The sequence below is a fragment of the Myotis yumanensis genome, unplaced genomic scaffold (genome assembly GCF_028538775.1).
Source record: "Myotis yumanensis isolate MYYU_CA2020_CCGP unplaced genomic scaffold, mMyoYum1.0.hap1 SCAF_15, whole genome shotgun sequence".
Taxonomy (NCBI): domain Eukaryota; kingdom Metazoa; phylum Chordata; class Mammalia; order Chiroptera; family Vespertilionidae; genus Myotis; species Myotis yumanensis.
The window spans coordinates 18,280,710-18,298,898 of NW_027223766.1; the positions used below are offsets into that span (position 1 = coordinate 18,280,710).

Below are 18,189 nucleotides of genomic sequence, written 5' to 3' on the forward strand. Positions count from 1 at the left end.
CATTAGTTTTCATGATCAGAAAATGAATTCCAACAGATTTAATAGCTATGGAGGTATCAGATTATTGATCCTAGCAAAGTGGAGTGAAAGTGGCCACACAGAAAGAACACTGCACTATGTTAATTCTTTCAAATGGTACACTTTTCTAATGATTAAGTAGTTGAAATAAACTTCAGATTTTAAAATTAAGATTTATCCTAATTGGCTGCAAAATCTTGTTTGTAACACACACATAACAAGAAACTTATGAGGTATTTATATCAGGTATTTATTTATTACTCCCATCACCTACATTAAGGCCATTTCAGGTACATCTACTGTCCTAAAGTCCTTGGTTTAAGAGCCCTTCCCACCTCCATACCCAATCAACAATGCCTAATGTTTTAGTTAAACTCGCTTCCTGTATACCTATCATTTTTCATAGTACCATAGAAGGATCATAAAACATATACTAAGGTAATTTAAAAAATTTAGTTTGTTTACTTCATCTCTTTTTAATTCACTACTTATATCAGGATTGAGAAACGGACTTTATCAAGCACATACACTGAAATGCAGTATGTGCAGTTACCAAGGATGACTGACAAAAGGTAAAAATGCATAAGGATCAGACAGGCCAATTCCAATGGTACTAGCATCAAAAAGCACCCATGCCTTCAGCAAACGCACCTGAGTCCATTTCATCACTATGGAAATATGAGCTGCACTGGCTGCTGCAAATGCTCGTGAAGGAGGCGACAGAGTTCCTGTTGCTATTGCAGTCGCTGAAAAGGAGTCACAGTGACTTTAAGATTGCATTCGCCACACTTGCCCTGTGATTTCTTATCAGAGAAACGTACTATGCCACAGTTACATTTAGTAATATGTTTTATAGAAAATGATGCGAAAGATAAACTTCTCTATCACAGTTTATCTAACTTTTTTCAAAAAAATGTATTTTAAGTTCAATCATATTTCAAGTTTTCTTGTTATATAACATAATCTTAAATAAATTTTAAATGCATAGTTATAAAAATTTAAAAAATGAATATATAAACCAAGGATTCAAACCAAACTTAAAATTCTTCATAATCTTTTTGATGGCATATGCCTGTAGTTAATTTTTTAATAGAGACAAATAAAGTTCTGATTCAGATCTCTGACTTTCAACCCTCACTGATACCTTAAATTATAACTTATCAATGGCACTCTGAGCTTCCCTAGCGGGTAGGGAGGTCAGTGCCTTCTTCCCACTTCAGAGCTCAGCACAAGGCATGTACCTTGAAAATGTTCAATAATGGTGAACATTGAAGGAAAGTTTAAAATAATTGTGAATGAATATGGATACACTACACATATCTGAAATAGTGCAGGAGATTAAATATTTTTTCCCTCTAACAATAAATAAAAATGACTTATTTAACTTTAAATTTACATTAAAAATTTCTATTTTCGTCTAGTGGGAGACTGAGGGTAATTTTAATAAATTGAAAACTAGAATTTCAGGCAGGAAAGTATTTTTAGACAATTTCCCATTGGAGAGGAAATCACAGATTCCTTTTAAAGAGCATATTGGTATCCTTAGAAGCTAAAAGTAAAAGAAATGGTAAAAGTGGTCCATCTGCATGATATATTATTAAATCTCTAGGAATAATTAATTCTTATGTATTGGTTAAAATCCCTTTCATATAGAAATTGGGATAGTAGAGTGGCTAAGAGAGAAACTCAGGGCCAGACCACCTGGTCTCATAGGTAAATTAGGTAAGTTCTGTAGGCCTCAGCTTCCTTATCTGTAAAATGGAGCTCATCTCAGAACCAGTCACATAGGGTTGTGGTGGGAATTACGTGAGAGCATCCTGTTCCTCCATGTGTCGGTAAAACATGTTTTTAATAACTATTAGTATGTACTAAACATCTCTGATGGGAGTAACTTTGACCAAATAATAATTATTATAATAATAATAATTATTTTTTATAAGACCTTTGTGGAAAATAACCGAATCACATTTGACCTTGTTGATGAAATGAGTTCGAGGAATTAATGGATTACCTGTAAGAGTCTCTGTTGCTGATAGTGTCATGACCTGAATCTTCCTGCTCATCTCCAGCCACATTAAAACAGACTCGTTTGCTGTTTCTTTCCCCCTTCTCATTGTCACTGTCTGTTGGCACTAGGCATTCGGATGTCTTCCGTTCTAACTTAGGAGAAGATGTTATCGAAGACAGAAGGCTGTATTGTGATATAAAAAAAAAATGAGTGCACGCTTTCAAACTGGCCGCTTACTGGTTGATACGATGGGCTTTCAAAATATGTCCAGAGTGCATCTGTGTTTCGCAGGAAGTAAATATCCTACCGCATCAAAACCCTGTCGTACAAAGTTTACCTTTTCCTCAGAGTAAATAATAGGAACACAATTTAGACTAGAAAGCTGTGTTCAAATCCTGGTTCTCCAACTTAAGAGCTTTGTTATCAGAGCAAAATGACAACAGTCTCTTTGACATCCATGAGATGGGCATAATATGGATGACTAACCCATAGGATCGCTGTGAGAATGAAAAGAGGACGACACATTCCTGGTGCATCCTGGGCACCACCTCTCTCCTGGACATTAGCCACTAGCACCGCCATATGAAAATACATGGGAAACTTTAAGGGCTACCCAGATATTAAAACAAACACGAAAGGTGCTTAGATATCCTCACTGGCTTACCCTCAGCTATTAAAAAGCCACCTACCCACCTGGCCTGTCTTAGGTACCTCCCAGGCTTTCTCCACTGGTCAATCCTTTCTTACTACTCAGACTCACAGGAAGGTCCTGGGCCCTGTGATCATAAGATGCTAAACAGTCACACACAAGGGGAGAATAGGAAGCCAGCAGTTGCTACTCCCACATCATCTGCAATCCGTCAGGATGAAATGTCACAAATCTTTCAAACTGGCTCAAGGCTTAAATGCCACCTCAGATGCTGAACTGGTGTGAAAATTGATCTTGGACTTTGACAACCACTGACTCCACCACCTCAGCCTTGAATGTTGGGCTGTAAGACGTTTCTGTTAAAACTAACTCAAAAATATGCGAAAATGGAATCGGTCTTTACTATCAAACAACATGCTACAAACTTGAATTAAGTCACATCTGAATAAAGGGACCCATGTTTGGCTTCTCCAGCCAACCATTGTCTTCTCATTTATCAAATAGCAATGATACTCTGTTCTATCAATAGCGAGTGTACATATCTTTGTTTTCAATCCTCACCTAAGGATAAGTTTATTGATTTTAGAAAGAGAGGGAGAAAAGGAGAGAAAGAGATAGAGATAGAGATAGGAGAGAGAGAGAGAGAAGCATCCTGGTAAGAGAGAAACATCAACTGGTTGCCCTGAACTTGGACCGAACCCACAACCTAGGTATGTGCCCTGACTGAGAATTGAACCTGCAACCTTTTTGGTGTATGGGACAACACTACAAGCACCTGAGCAACCCAGTGAGGGCAACATGCACATTTACTGACACTCTTCTTTCATAGCAATGTCATTTTTGCTTTATTTCAAGACCATGAAAATGTCTCATACCTCTTATATGTACATCCCATAATGTCAAACCCAATGTGCACTGAGTAAAGATTTCAGTGATTTTTACTAATTAATTAGAACATCTATTATATTATGCATTGTTCTCAGGCTGTGCATATCACAGTTAACAAAACAAACAAGATCTCCTGCCCTCTTGGAGCTCACAATCTCCGGGGAGGAAACAAAACAATAAACAGTAAACTGTCTAGTACTTAGATGGTGACAGACGTTAGGGAGAAAAATGAAGACCGCAAGGAAGCCAGAGCTGCAACTTCAAACCATGTATCAGGTAAGGTCTCACTGTGAGGTGACACTGGAACAACATTTGGCAGTTCATGGTTTTTAGGCACCAGTGACGATCAGGAAGCTGAAGTACATTGCTCAAGACCTTGTGAAGCTTCGAATTCTCTTTTAAAAAGTCCTCCTATTTGGAAGGATACTTTTATGTCTTGTAAGACAGATTGGATATGTATTCACTCCCTCCACCCAAGACTAAAACATTATGCGACACAAGCACCACACGGCACAGACAGATGAGCTCTGAATACCAAAGAGTTTGCAGGAGCTCTCATTCTGCAAGGCGTCCTCTGTGCTCTATGTGTTTTTAAATTAGAAGCCATGGGGCTAAGCATAAACATTTCTTTCCAACTTACAGGCACTGTATTCACATATTTTCTTTTCATCAGAATCAGCTGCAATTATGCTCACAGTGACCCTGCAGGAACAAGTGTTATGCTAACAAATGTGAGAAAAACAGTTTGTAACACCATGATTTTGCATAAAATGTCTAGATTCCTAACAGCAATAATAAGGCATAAAACTTAACATGTGCATAAAACACATTTTCCTGTACTGTTGCTCATGTGTAATATGAAGAAGCTACCTACTGTAAGTCCATTCATTCTGAATGAAAATTCTGAGCAGCCTGCCATTCCAGGTCAATCTTTTCCTGATGCCCTTGATTAATAAAGAGTTTTGTATGTTGGATGTGCATTGACCTGTGTTTTTTTCCATAACATTGACGTTTCAATATCATCATCACCATCATCGTCATCATAGATAACATTTAGTGAGCTCTTACTGAAGTCGTTATGTTAACTACTTAACAGATATTCATTTAAGCCCTAAAACCACCTTATGAAGTTGGTATTAATATTATATCCTCATTTTAGAGATGGGGTGAGACACACTGTTGTATACATATACTTTCAAATTCAGCAGAACGCCTGCTCCCCTGCATATCAGTGACACACACTGAAGGGAGGAAGGTGGTCATCAGAGCTGTCCACCGCATCCCAGCTCTCCTGGGCACATGACTGGTGGCCTCCTCTACCCCTGTGAGGATGGGAATGACCAGGTGACTTGCTTTTGATGTGAGTGGAGGTGACATGGGCCCCTTCCAGGTAGAAGCCTTTATGCCCGTGGGATTGGCCTCATTCTCTCCCCCTGCTGGGACAATCAGACACCCCAACTGTCAAGGGCTGTTGCCTAGAATCTGAAGGAAGTCAGTGTGCAGCAGAGACCCTGTGGCTCAGATGGGCATGGAGAGTGAGTAAGAAAGACACCTTGTTGTGAGGCTTAGAGTTAACATAACAATGAAGGGGGTAAAAAGACTTGTATAAAAAGTAGATGTCTAAGAAGATATGACGTGAGCAACTGGGACACAGGAGTATCTACTCTAGGTGGACTGAGGCAGAGCCTGTCTACACAGCAGCCATTAGTCTGACACTTAAGTGCCTGGAAGGCCAGCCAGATAGACCTCAGGAGCAGGGCTGTCTGGGCCATTTGTCAAGTTTCAGGAACAGAAAGAGGATGGTGTCCTGGAGCTGAGGGGGACGAGTTTCCTCAGAGAGGGGACAGGAGCAGATCATGTAGGGCCGTGCAGGCCACAAGGATCCATTCGATGCTTTCTTAATTGCATTCCAATGCCCTCAAATGGTTTTAAGCAAGAAGCTAGCATGCTTTACCTTTCAGACCCCTCTGGCACAGGTAAATGTAGAATGTATCAGAGATAGGCACAGCTGGAAACTCCCACAGTGGGCACACGTAGGGGGGCAATGGTGACTGAGTCTAAGGTGATGGGGTGGATACCTTCTGAAGTACAATTGACAGAACTTAATGAAGTACTGAGGTGAAGAGGAAGAAAAGGGAAGAATCAATGGTGAGACCCAGATTCTGACTTCATGAACTAGAGTTGGGAAATACTTGACTCACAAAGGGAAGCGCTTGGTGGAGGGGTTGAAATAGATTAAGAGAACATCTAGAATTCAGTTTTGGAAACAAATGTAAGTTTGATGTATCTGTGATACATCCCAGTTGTTCATAAGCCACATGATAGAGGGACTGTGACGATGAATACGCCAGTGCATAAAGTGACATAGTGTGGCTGGTGCACAAGCTAACTTTCAGGAAGCTGTGACCTCTTTTATACATTCATGAAGCTGTGCCCTCTTTTACACATTCATGAAGCTGTGCCCTCTTTTACACATTCATGAAGCTGTGCCCTCTTTTATACATTTACCAGAAAAATGCTTGGGAAACCTCAAAGATAATTCCACTGCCAGCCCTACCACTTCTATCTGTAACCCCCAGCTTGCTGAATGTTCTACAGTGTTCACAGCTCAATCCTGGGGCATCTGGTACCTGCAAAATGAAGTCTGTTTTCAAATGTCCTACCTTCAATAACCCCCAAGGCTCTTTATTTACTTCTTCCCTATTTTCTGAAATCCCATGAAAGGTTTTAGACTATCCTAGACTATCCACAAATTATTTTCCTGTTTACTTATGCCTAGTACCTAAGTGTCATTAATCAGAAAATACCTCATTAGAAGGCAAAAGTATTTAGTGTTCCACAATGAAACAGGAATCACAAAGCCTTGATGAAACCCATAACACTGCCTTATTTCATGGTGCTAAACAGTAAATTCATCTCTAGCTCCATCTGTGGACCTGAATGAAGTAGGAGGATTGAGTAGAATGTCTGCATGTTAAGTAAAATGTTATTTCTGGAAGTGTTCCCAAGTGACAGGGTAACCAGACTTCAGGGGAAGACAAGCTCAACACCAGGCCCTGTCACAGGAATGAATGACTTCTAGAAAGGCTAGCCATGGGGTGTTCTGAAGCCATTTCCCTTAAAATGTGGCAAAACATCTGAGATTTGCTTCTCCATTCTGCAGACACCTCTATGCGTGACCAAGAATAATTACTACATGGTGAGAAAATTGTTTGGCAAGTAGCTTTTCAAATAATTTGGCAAGTTCGACTGTACTGCAGCATCTCTGAATTCTAAGGGCAACGGGGAATCCGAGCTCTTGGACAACTGCACTGTCTTAAAGTTATAATATTGCACATTGAATTATATAGAACACATTTATATTTAGAATTGAATTATATGGTGCACACAGAGAAGAGCAAGGAAGTTCCTCAAATCATTTGCTCATTTCACGTCACTTTCCTAATAAACCTGCAGAGTTGGGTAATGGCTTTTAGAAGAATAGAGTGGGGAAATCTTAAGTAAAAATAGGTAATCATTTTAAGTAGTTTTGGATAAGAAAAATAACTCCTTTCTGCAACTAGTGCTTTAAATGTAAAGAATTTTAAACCAAGGAAAGGGAGCCCCTTAGCTCTAACCATTTTCTTGAAAAAAAATATATCTACATTAGCAGAACTTTAAAATAAAAAGGTCAAGAATTTAACCCAGACAGATGAAGCCTGGACAAGTGCCAGGCAGTGCCAGGTAGTCCATGCATCCAAGGCTTTGTCTCCGAGGCAGTGTGCACTTATCCTGCCACTGACAAAGGACTCATCTGAAAAGTAGGAACAATTACTCTTGGCCTGATTGGAGTATGGGATTGGTCCAGATGTTCTCCTAAAACCCTTTGAGATCTAAGATACATGACTCAATGCTTTTATTTATGGTTTTATATCTTCCTGTATGTATTTCCTAAATATTTCAGAGGAAAAAACTGATTTCTTATATAGAATATATCACATAATAAAATCAGATTTATTAAATAAATATAATGCCCTAAAATATAAACTTCTCTGTCACAAGGTCGCATATCCATTCTAAGACAATTCCAAAGTATCATACAGTTGTTTGAAACTAGCTTCCTGTTCTCAGAAACTTCACTGTCGAATTCATCTGTAAATGGGGCAGTCACAATATGATATGCAAATATGTCGTTTTTTAAAATTTATTTTCAAATTGTATTTTATTTTACTTTTTCTATCACTATTTAGCCCCCCTATGCCCTCTTCCACCTCCACCCACCCCTCTCCCCCTGCAATCACCACACTTGTCCATGTCCATGAGTTCTATCTTTTTTCTTTTTTGCTCAATCCCTACACCCCCTCCAACACTGCCCCCGCACACACACTAGAGCTGACTACCAAGCAAAATAAGTCATTTAAAAAAACTAGCATATTAGATCTAGGAAAACAGAATTATAATTCTAAATTAACTCATTAAAACATCTGGAAAAATAGCATAGTAAATAGTAACTATCTACACTAATAAAAGAGAAACATGGTAATTAGCCTACGATCGCTACCCTTCCCATTGGCTAATCAGCATATCCTTATGCAAATTAACTGTCAGCCAAGATGGCGGCCGGCAGCCAGGCAGCTGGAAGCGAACATGAGGCTTGCTTACCCCAGGGACTGCAGACTCCAACGTTCCCCCCCTGACTTGCTGGCCTCTGAGTTGCAACTCTAAGCAACTATGTACTATGTTGCAAATAAGAAGCTGAAACCAGCTTTCAGCCTGCAGGGATCTCAGAGCTGAAGTTATACATTGTTTCGATTATAGAACAGCAAACAAACCAGATACAAAGCCTCAGAGCTAAAGCCAGAGCTAAAGCTGGCCCAGAATAAAATAAAAAAAGAGAAAAAAAAGGAACGGTTGGGAGTTTCAGTCAGCCTGAAAGCAGCCCTCAGCCCCTCACCCAGACTGGCCAGGCACCCCAGTGGGGACCCCCACCCTGAAGGGTGTGTGACCAGCTGCAAACAGCCATCATCCCCTCATCCAGGCTGGCCAGGCACCCCAGTGGGGACCCCCACCCTGATCCCGGACACCCTTCAGGGCAAACCAGCCGGTCCCCAGGCCTCTATCCTATATAGTAAAAGGGTAATATGCCTCCCAGCACCGGGATCAGTGTGACAGGGGGCAGCGCCCAAACCCCCTGATCGCCCTGCAGCTCTGTGTGTGACAGGGGGCGGGGCCACAACCTCCCTATCTGCCTGCTCTGTTCGTGACAGGGGAAGGCGCCCCAACCCCCTGATGGGCCCTGCTCTGTGTGCGGCAGGGTGCGGCGCCCCCAACCCCTCTCCCCCCCTATGGGCCCTGCTCTGTGTGTGACGGGGTAGAGCCATAACCTCCACATCAGCCCTGCCCTGAGTGTGACAGTGGCGGCGCCCCAACCCCCTGATCGGCCCTGCTCTGTGGGTGATAGAGGGCGGCGCCCCAACCCCCTGATCCGCCCTGCTCTGTGTGTGACAGGGGGCGGTGCCCTAACTCCCCTATCGGCCCTACTCTGTGCGTGACGGGGGGAGCTCCCCAACCCCCTGATGGGCCCTGCTCTGTGTGTGACAGGGGGGAGCTCCTCAACCCCCTGATCGGCCCTGCTCTGTACATGACAGGGGGGAGCTCCCCAACCCCCTGATTGGCCCTGCTCTGTGCGTGACAGGGGGTGGCGCCGCAACCTCCCCATCAACCCTGCCTTGAGTGTGACAGGGGGCGGTGCCCCAACCCCCCAATCGGCCCCACCCTGAGCATGACTGAGGGTGGCATTGCAACCTCCTGATCCGCCCTGCTCTGTGCATGACAGGGGGCAGCGCCCCAACTCCCCAATCGGCCCTGCTCTGAGTCCGACCAGGGGCTGCACCTAGGGATTGGGCCTGCCCTCTGCCACCCGGGAGCAGGCCTAAGCCAGCAGGTCGTTATCTCCCGAGGGGTCCCAGACTGTGAGAGGGCACAGGCTGGGCTGGGGGACGCCCCCCCCTCCCCCCGAGTGCACAAATTTTTGTGCACCAGACCTCTAGTTTAAAAATAATCTTACAGAAATGATACAGACTAAATTTCTAAGATGTGTAAAATCAGAGATGATGTCTGTCAAGACTTCATTAGTATAATGTCTCATTGCAACAAAGGCTTAAAGTAAGCTCTAAATATTTTGTCACAACTGAATTATCCATGGAGGAATGGGAAGAAGTCTCTGTGTGTGTACTACGAAACACACACCCAATAGCAATCTAAATGTATAACTTCAATAGGAGGTACAATAAAAAAAGAGGATTAACAATGTTTATACCATTTTTAGATTCTGCCAACTTTGGATATGTTTAACAATTTCAACTCCTTGAATGATAAGCAAGCATGATTGCTGATTGCTTTTTGTATTAAGTTGTATAACTATCACCACAAACTTGCAATGTGTTATTATTCACCCTGTTGTACATATGAGACACTGTGCTACACTGAATGCCATGTTGTTTTGTACACACAGAACTGTCTTGACTATACGTGAAACTTAATCAGATACCATGATGGAGCAAATCACCCTGCAGAGCTCAGGCAATTCTCCAAATGTCAAACTCCTCAATCAGACTCGCTTTGGAAAAGTTATAATTAACTTCCTCTGCCTTGCTTTATAAAAATCTTTCAAATTACTGGCACAGGTATTTGGGTGATTGCTTACTATACCATTAATTTGGTCATTAGTCCAAGGAATATATAGGTTTGAATTTACTCACTTAAGAAGTATGTTAAGAATCTGTTGTATTTAACAATTTTCCTAAACATCTACTGCATGCATATATACCAAATATTGTACTCTGCTCTACAGTGACATCCCTCTTTCAATCATATTTGTCAATTTAATATTTTCACACTGAAACTTAGTATTTTCCATACAATCAAGTTTTGTCACTCTCTTCCCTGTGTTAAAGCTTCCTTAAAATATGTATCTATAGATAAATGGCATGTTTTATCATTTCTAAGTTGTTAGAAGAAGAGGGTCTATGTGGTCAGCAAAAATCTCCTACATTTCCAAAAACTAAAGAGAGAATGGTGGATGTTCAGAAATCTTATTTTGTACGGCTATTTTAGTAGGCACATTTGAAAATACAGTAAATAAAATACTTACTCGTCTATTTGACAGACACACATCTCCACCTCTTTCAGGGCAGCCTGAAGTTTGCCCAGCAGTTTCACATAGATGTCTTGGGTTTCCAAGTCTTCTTCTTTTAACAAATACCGGAGCCCGTGCCCGTCCTGCTGTGCCAGGGACAAGCCCGAAGGGGCCGCCATGGTTGTGATTGTGTGCTGAATGTACACCATGGGGCTCAGTTTCCCTGGGGAGGCAAAATTATTCCATCATAATAGTTACTACCTTTAACTTACAGAAACAATCCAGGGCAATTCACCTTAGAGGCCCAAGCTTACATAAAATAAAATGCAAGCCCAATGCTGAATTTAATTCAGGAATTAAAGCTTATGGAGAATTGCCATGAAAGGGGAGGAATACAGTTTGATCCCGCATCCTGCGGTGATGGTGGGAATTACACTATGCTTCTCTATTTTCCTCAGAGTTATAGGGCATTTCAGATTGTTTTCACAGCAAAATGAGCTGTAGCTATCATGTGGAAGAAAGGCAAGAACCCCCCATTCTTCTTAAAGGAAAAACAATAAAATAATAAAACCGCATACTCCATTTTAATTCTGTAAATGCAAGTGATTATAGTGAGGAGTCTTTCTTCACCGAAGTGCAGACTTGCTTACACACCAGGAGTCTGTCCAAGGCCAGGGCTGTGGGGACAATTATGACGGCCTAAATTATTTTTACATGATTTGACCACGTTTCAAAAGCTAACATACCTTGTTCAGATTTGTTTTCTTTATCCTGGGCATTATGCTTCCTACTATCCAGCTGGACACCAAACGCGCTCCCCAGGGAGGTCGATGTTTTGGGATAAGAAACTTCCATCACGTTGACATGGCAGTTGGTCGGGCAGAAATCACTGCTGTGCAGTGGGGATATTTTAGATTTGGCTTGTTTAAAGGTGGGCCAGGCTCTATTCTTTAGTACACGAGAAAACTATAAATCAAAGAAATAAACAGCAGTGGAACACACAGTGGTAACTCAAACATTTCACTTCCATCATCCACAGCAAAATCAAAATAAAATTAAATGTCAACTGGAACAAGCGAAATAAATTATAAGCTGCTAGAGTTTAAATTGTTATTTTAAAATCCACACATTTTTAATAAAGCAAAGCAATGCAGGCAGTAGATGCATGTAATTCCTTTGGAACTCTGTTCACAAGGTAGGTGCTGAAAGAAATTAATTTAAGGGACCAATATCACTTCCTAGGATTCAAAGTCAACGACTCTTGCCCTGACCAGTATGGCTCAGTGGATAGAGTGTCGGACGGCGGACTCAAGGGTCCCGGGTTCGATTCTGGTCAAGAGCATGTACCTGGGTTGCGGGCACATCCCCAGTGGGGGGTGTGCAGGAGGCAGCTGATGGATGTTTCTCTCTCATCGATGTTTCTAACTCTCTATCCCTCTCCCTTCCTCCCTATAAAAAAAATCAATAAAATATATTTAGGGGAAAAAAAGACTCTTAACAAATGAAAGTCTGATAGAGAAATAAGTGTCCTATGACATCAATATAGGGTCTTCCTCTTTAAAGTGAGACAATGTGACAGAATAGGGTAGCTGGCAGGTCAAGGGTGGAAGATGGGATTATTCCAAACACTGCCAGAAAGTCAATCCAAACCTGTGAGCAGTTTAGACAGCAAGGCGTGGTGCTGTTGACCCAAAATGGCAGGATGACAGACAGGACCAATTGTATTTCCCATGCCTTCTGTTAATCACTGCTGAGTACTTGGGTCAGGATCAGCCTGAGGACTGGTGTGCTCTCTGCCTTAGTGCCATTGAGAATAAAGCACTACTCAAAGGAATGACATGCCTTCCAAGGACAGACACTCCAGTGCTGAAAACCTTGCAATCCACATCCATCTAATTTTTGCCATACTCTACAGCTGCCCGAAGTCTAATTGCACCCAGCTTATTTATCTCAAGCTCTCTTCCCCTTGCTCCCTGTGCTGTCTAATCTTCACTCAGTTCCTCTCAGACACCATATACTCACTCTTTGTACACACTAGTCAGAGTGCCTGATTCCCACCTGTTATACTTTTGTGTAAATAGGAACTATCTCTTGAAAGCTCATGAAATATGTATATAGAGGAAGTATGACCAATACCCAAAATAAGCTCAATTATGAAAGTATTCTAAAACAGAAGAATAAATCTAGAATTAAAAAGGATTCCTAGGACAATTTAGGGTGAGAATGTCCCTCCAATTGGTGCCCATTCTTACCCCTAGTTCACTACACATCTTCCAGAGATGAACTGCCTGTGGAGGACTCATGCAGGTCTCCAATAAGGTCTGAACTTCTCTTACACCTGGGCCAAAAAGCATTGATGGCCTGTACAACTGGCCAGGAAATCTATTTTGACGGCAACAGCCTGGCTACAGAAACTACAGAAACCAACAGCTTTCTATTTTTATAATCTAAATCTTTTAGAGTCAAAATAAAGGCAAGGTAGCCTCTTTGAGATTTAAGTTTCTATGGATACATTTTATTTTACAGGAAGAAAGTGTTTGAAGTCTTCCTCTAGAAGAAAAAAATGTTGCTAATAATACTATAAAAGTAAATATGTGGAAATTAAACACATATATTCACCAATTCTATTGTTTCCATTGCCATGCATTTGATATGCAAATAGAGCTAACCTTACATGACCTATTAAGGCTATTATTTTAGGTATCTAAACTTTGTTCAAATAGAAAAGAACCTTGAAATATTTTCTTGCTAATCTGGTTTCTCTATCTAGTGAGAAAGATAGCCAATTATTCTAAATATGTTATGGTCAAGAAGGGATGAGGAAAAAATAGCTTCATTTTTTTTAAGACCTAGTTGTCTTACAAATTTCTTTTTATTTCTAAATTGAAAATAAAAATAAGTGAGCTTTCCAAAAGACTGATACCTAGTCTTCCACTTGCCAGCTACGTGACATTAAGGAAATTATCAATCTTCCTGAGAAAGAAGCAGGATTCAGTACACATAGTTATTTCGAAACTCAAATAATAATGTACATACAAAAGCTTTCCATAATCCAGTGTTATTATTTTTATCATCTAAAATCATTGCCCATTAGCCTCTCCATCTCTGCTTTCAAAGCTTCCCAGGCCCCTAGTTACTCCTGAGAAAATGTAAGAATGATGTGTTTTCATTTATTTCACTCACCGGAATAATGTGTTTGAGAATCCCCAGCATTTGGGGGGAAACCCTGTGCTTTATGTTTCTAATCACCCACAACATACACTCCTTAGTTTATCACAAACCATATTTTTGTTAGAAGCCAGGCAATAGCACCTGCTTCCTTTGCCATAACCTATTCATCATAAGGCTGTATATACTTTACCTACACACACCTTGAGCAGATCCTTTCCTCCCCATTCCCAATGCTCCCACACAAGTCTAAGTCACTGGCACTTTTTACAAACAAACATGATTATTAGGCCACTCCAAATATCACTGGAAAAATCAGATTTTTTCAGTTTACTTTTTTTTTTTAAATATATTTTATTGATTTTTTTTACAGAGAGGAAGGGAGAGAGACAGAGCCAGAAACATCGATGAGAGAGAAACATCGATCAGCTGCCTCCCGCACACCTCCCACAGGGGATGTGCCCGCAACCCAGGCACATGCCCTTGACCGGAATCGAACCCGGGACCCTTCAGTCCACAGGCCGACGCTCTATCCACTGAGCCAAACCGGTTTCGGCTCAGTTTACATTTTTAATTGCATCCAACTCAAGTCCTCCTTCCTAGTCCAGGCAGTCTGCCAATTCTTCATCGATAAGATCATTGTCACGTCAACATCTCTGCCTTCACTTAGGATATATCCCTTTACTTAAGCGTCATTTCTCCCTCTTCACTCTGACAAATCTTTCCAAACAGCAGGTAGCATTTTTTGACGAGTTGATCCACAATAATTCCTCCTTTTCTGAAATGCTGTTGCCCTTGTAGTCTCAACTATACTGTTTAGCACATAAGCTGTGTAGCTCAGTGTCAATACAGGTAAACAAGCAACGACCAGCTTAAGCATAAAAGGGAGCAAGGTTCAAACTTCACTGCTGTTTCCAGCTGTGTGCCTTTGGGCAAGTAACTTGACTACTCAGCTTCAGATACTTCATCAATGAAATGAATAATGTGTCTCATATCACTGCACTGGTAAAATTCTATAACATATGCAAACTTTAAAATATCTCATGCAGCCAAAACCGGTTTGGCTCAGTGGATAGAGCGTCGGCCTGCGGACTGAAAGGTCCCGGGTTCGATTCCGGCCAAGGGCATGTACCTTGGTTGCGGGCACATCCCCACTGGGGGGCGTGCAGGAGGCAGCTGATCGATCTCTCTCATCGATGTTTCTAACTCTCTATCTCTCTCCCTTCCTCTCTGTAAAAAATCAATAAAATATATTTTAAAAATAAAAAAAAATAAAAATATCTCATGCAGTAACACCTGTAGTAGACTGCTGCAATCTGTTGTGCACCACATAACTCCAAGGAACACCCTCATATAGATCAGGGTATGGGAAGCCAGCATGTCCAACCATTCACAATGGCACCTCCTAGTAGGCTAAGCAGTCAGTATTATTATTGCTTACTTCATGTATTTTGATCTTTCTTCCCAAGTAGATTGGAAGTGTGAGATGACAAGAATCCTCACGTAAATGATTTTAAGGCCTGTTGCCTACATAAAAGGTACTCATTTAGTAAACATTTCCCTATTCTTCCTGCCCTATCCTGCAACAAATTGGCTTCTGGAAAGTTGAGTTTTGACCTATGTCATTGGCTTTCATTAAAAGAGTGCATTAAAAATATTAGCCACATAAAACAAATTGCTGCTTCTTTTGCATGGATATGTTTACAGGCACTGCCCTGCCATTTCCTGGTGTCGCCCATTTGAAATCCAGTGTGAGAGATTTCTTTTAGAACTCAGTCCAAGAAAAGCTTTGCTTCTCTTAAGAAACATGTATGTATCACAGGGATACTGATATATATGTAATAGGCTATGTTTCCTTTTTTATTTTGACCATCAGGAAGCTGAAGTCTAAATAGAATATTCTACTTTAGTAACTAAATAGAGTCTTAGGATCTGCTTACCTATGATGCTTTTCCCCTGGTGCTCTATACTATCTATTCTAATATAGCTTTACCTATAAATTTACCTCCTAATTTACCTCCAGTATTTGTCTCCTTCTTCCTTTCGGTCATAAAATTTCCTGAGTTTCAGTTGAGCACATGATGCCCAGGACTCATGGATTCCCAGCCTCCCTTTCACTAAGTGACTAACAGGATGCCAACAGGAGTGATGTCCACAACATGTGGGTCATGCCCTCAAACGGAAACTCGTCACTCTCCTCTTCCTCTTGCCCCTCCTGGGGAGCTATGACTTACATGGTGGTGGAAGAGGGGAATGTCCTAGGAGAGAGAGCAAAAATGTAGCAGGATCCCTAGAAGACTGTCAATCCCTTACCCCACCGGATTCCAGGTTGGGCCTCCATAAAAATGAAAAATAAACTTTCTATCTATATTTAGTCTATGCTATCTTGGTCTTTCGTAAAGCAGCTGAATCAATACCCTACCTATTATACCCTGATCCCAAAGTTTTATTTATATTTATATAGTGTACCTATTTCCATGTATATTTCTTGGAGTTACTTCCACTGCTTTTGTTACATGAATGGAGAGAAGAAAGTACAAAGAAAGTCAAGAAAAAATAAAATGATACACACACACTGACAAGTTTGACAACCAGAATTTGCCCTAGCCCTGCCACACCTTATACAGATTCATCTCTGCAGGAGAATGATTCTCTTTTCAAAATGTGTTAAAAAGGGGAATACTATTTTGGATTTGTTTAGAGGTTTTAAATTTTACTTCAAAGCATTGTCACATTTTTTAGCGACAGGAGAAATAAAAAGAAAATCTTCTTCCTTCAACTTCAACAAGGCATATTCACGCAATCTTGCCCAAACTTAAACAGATGAACTGAGCTCAGCAGTCATGGAAAGAGGGTTAACAGTGATCTAGAATATCATTTTCTTCAGTGAATGGGCTTATAAAAAAGTAAAATAGCAATACATATTCAACTTAACAAGGCAAACATTATATGAAATGCTTAAAGAAAAACATAGTGGCCCCTCTTCCCCTTGTCCCATTCCTCCTAAGCCAGGGGTGGGAAACATTTGGCCCATGGGTCATATAAGGCCCTTGAAATTATTTGGTCTGGCCCTGCCAAGACATTATGGGTGAGTTACTTAAATGTCTGACCTAATATAGCAGGCTAATTTTCAAGTTGGCCCACAAATAATGTTATAAATATCCAAATGGCCCTTGGCAGAAAAAAGGTTTCCCACCCCTGACCAAGGGGAACCAAATTTGATATCCCTTCAGTATCCATTCACGCACCTCCCTCTTCTCGTATGGACACACTGACATGCTTGGGTTTATCTTTTATTTACTACTAGTGGCCCGGTGCATGGATTCGTGCACATTGAAAGGAAATTAATTAGAAGAAATATTTTAATATCACTATTCGCCCTTTCTCTATAATAGAAGTATCAGGGATGAAAGAAAATTAGTAAAATGTATATGAAAATAATATATAAGTTGATTAATAAATAAACAATAACAACATGATATAACAACAACAAAGACATGATATAAAAACAATAAAAACATGATATACAAACAACAAAAACATGATATAAAAACAACATTAATAAAAACAATGACTGATAAATTGATTAAACTTATTCTAATATCTCCCTGTATACCACATTAAGAGTAAAAACACTTTCAGAGTGCTTGACTCTGTGATGAAATATTTACAACTTTAACTTTAAGGTCACATGCTCTTCGAACTATATAACTGACCATGTCCAAAAACAGATTCAAGTAGGAATATTCCTATTCTGTCTAGAGTTTGTCCTTGTGATTTATTAATAGTCATTGCAAATGCTGGCATCACGGGAAACTGTCTTCTAATTAATTTAAATGGAAGGCCAGTGTGTCAGACAGGGACAAATCAATTCTTGGAATCAGAACAACCACAACTGACAATGACAGATCGAAACACACGTGTGATTGGCACCAGCAAGAGCTTTATATGTATCGTGCATGTGCAAGGCAACATTTATTTTTAAATTGTCAGTGCACGTCATATGTACCAGCCAGTTGGACAGTTGGACAGTCGGTCACTTAGCCTTTTATATATACAGGTATCAGGAACATAAGACACATAGAGTTAACTCATATTCATAAACTTTGAGGTAAACTATATTTCCTAGAATGGCATACCAAGCTTTAAGCAACCAGCCTCATTTTGAGATAAATGATTTAAGCAGCTAGTTTCCTGTTGATATAAATAAGAAAAAAATTAAAACCTACTATATGTTTTGGAGATAAATTTCTATTCATTCTACCTCTAAATACAGGGGTGGGAAGACACAGGTTTAGAGTTGTTCATATGGAAAAAGACATGTGGGTTGTGATTATTACA

The 18,189-nt window shown here is 40.6% G+C and overlaps 1 protein-coding gene across 2 annotated transcripts in view; it reads right to left on the bottom strand.

Annotated features, from left to right (window-relative positions):
* Window positions 1-18,189, bottom strand: part of PREX2 (phosphatidylinositol-3,4,5-trisphosphate dependent Rac exchange factor 2) — a 226,555-nt gene that overhangs the window by 81,699 nt on the left and 126,667 nt on the right. For both annotated transcript variants that reach the window (XM_070391971.1, XM_070391970.1), the window contains exons 24-27: window positions 11,427-11,646; window positions 10,696-10,903; window positions 2,030-2,209; window positions 670-764 (exon numbers count right to left, since the gene is read on the bottom strand). In XM_070391971.1, coding sequence (XP_070248072.1) covers window positions 670-764; window positions 2,030-2,209; window positions 10,696-10,903; window positions 11,427-11,646 — 703 coding nt within the window. The remainder of the gene's footprint in view (window positions 1-669; window positions 765-2,029; window positions 2,210-10,695; window positions 10,904-11,426; window positions 11,647-18,189) is intronic.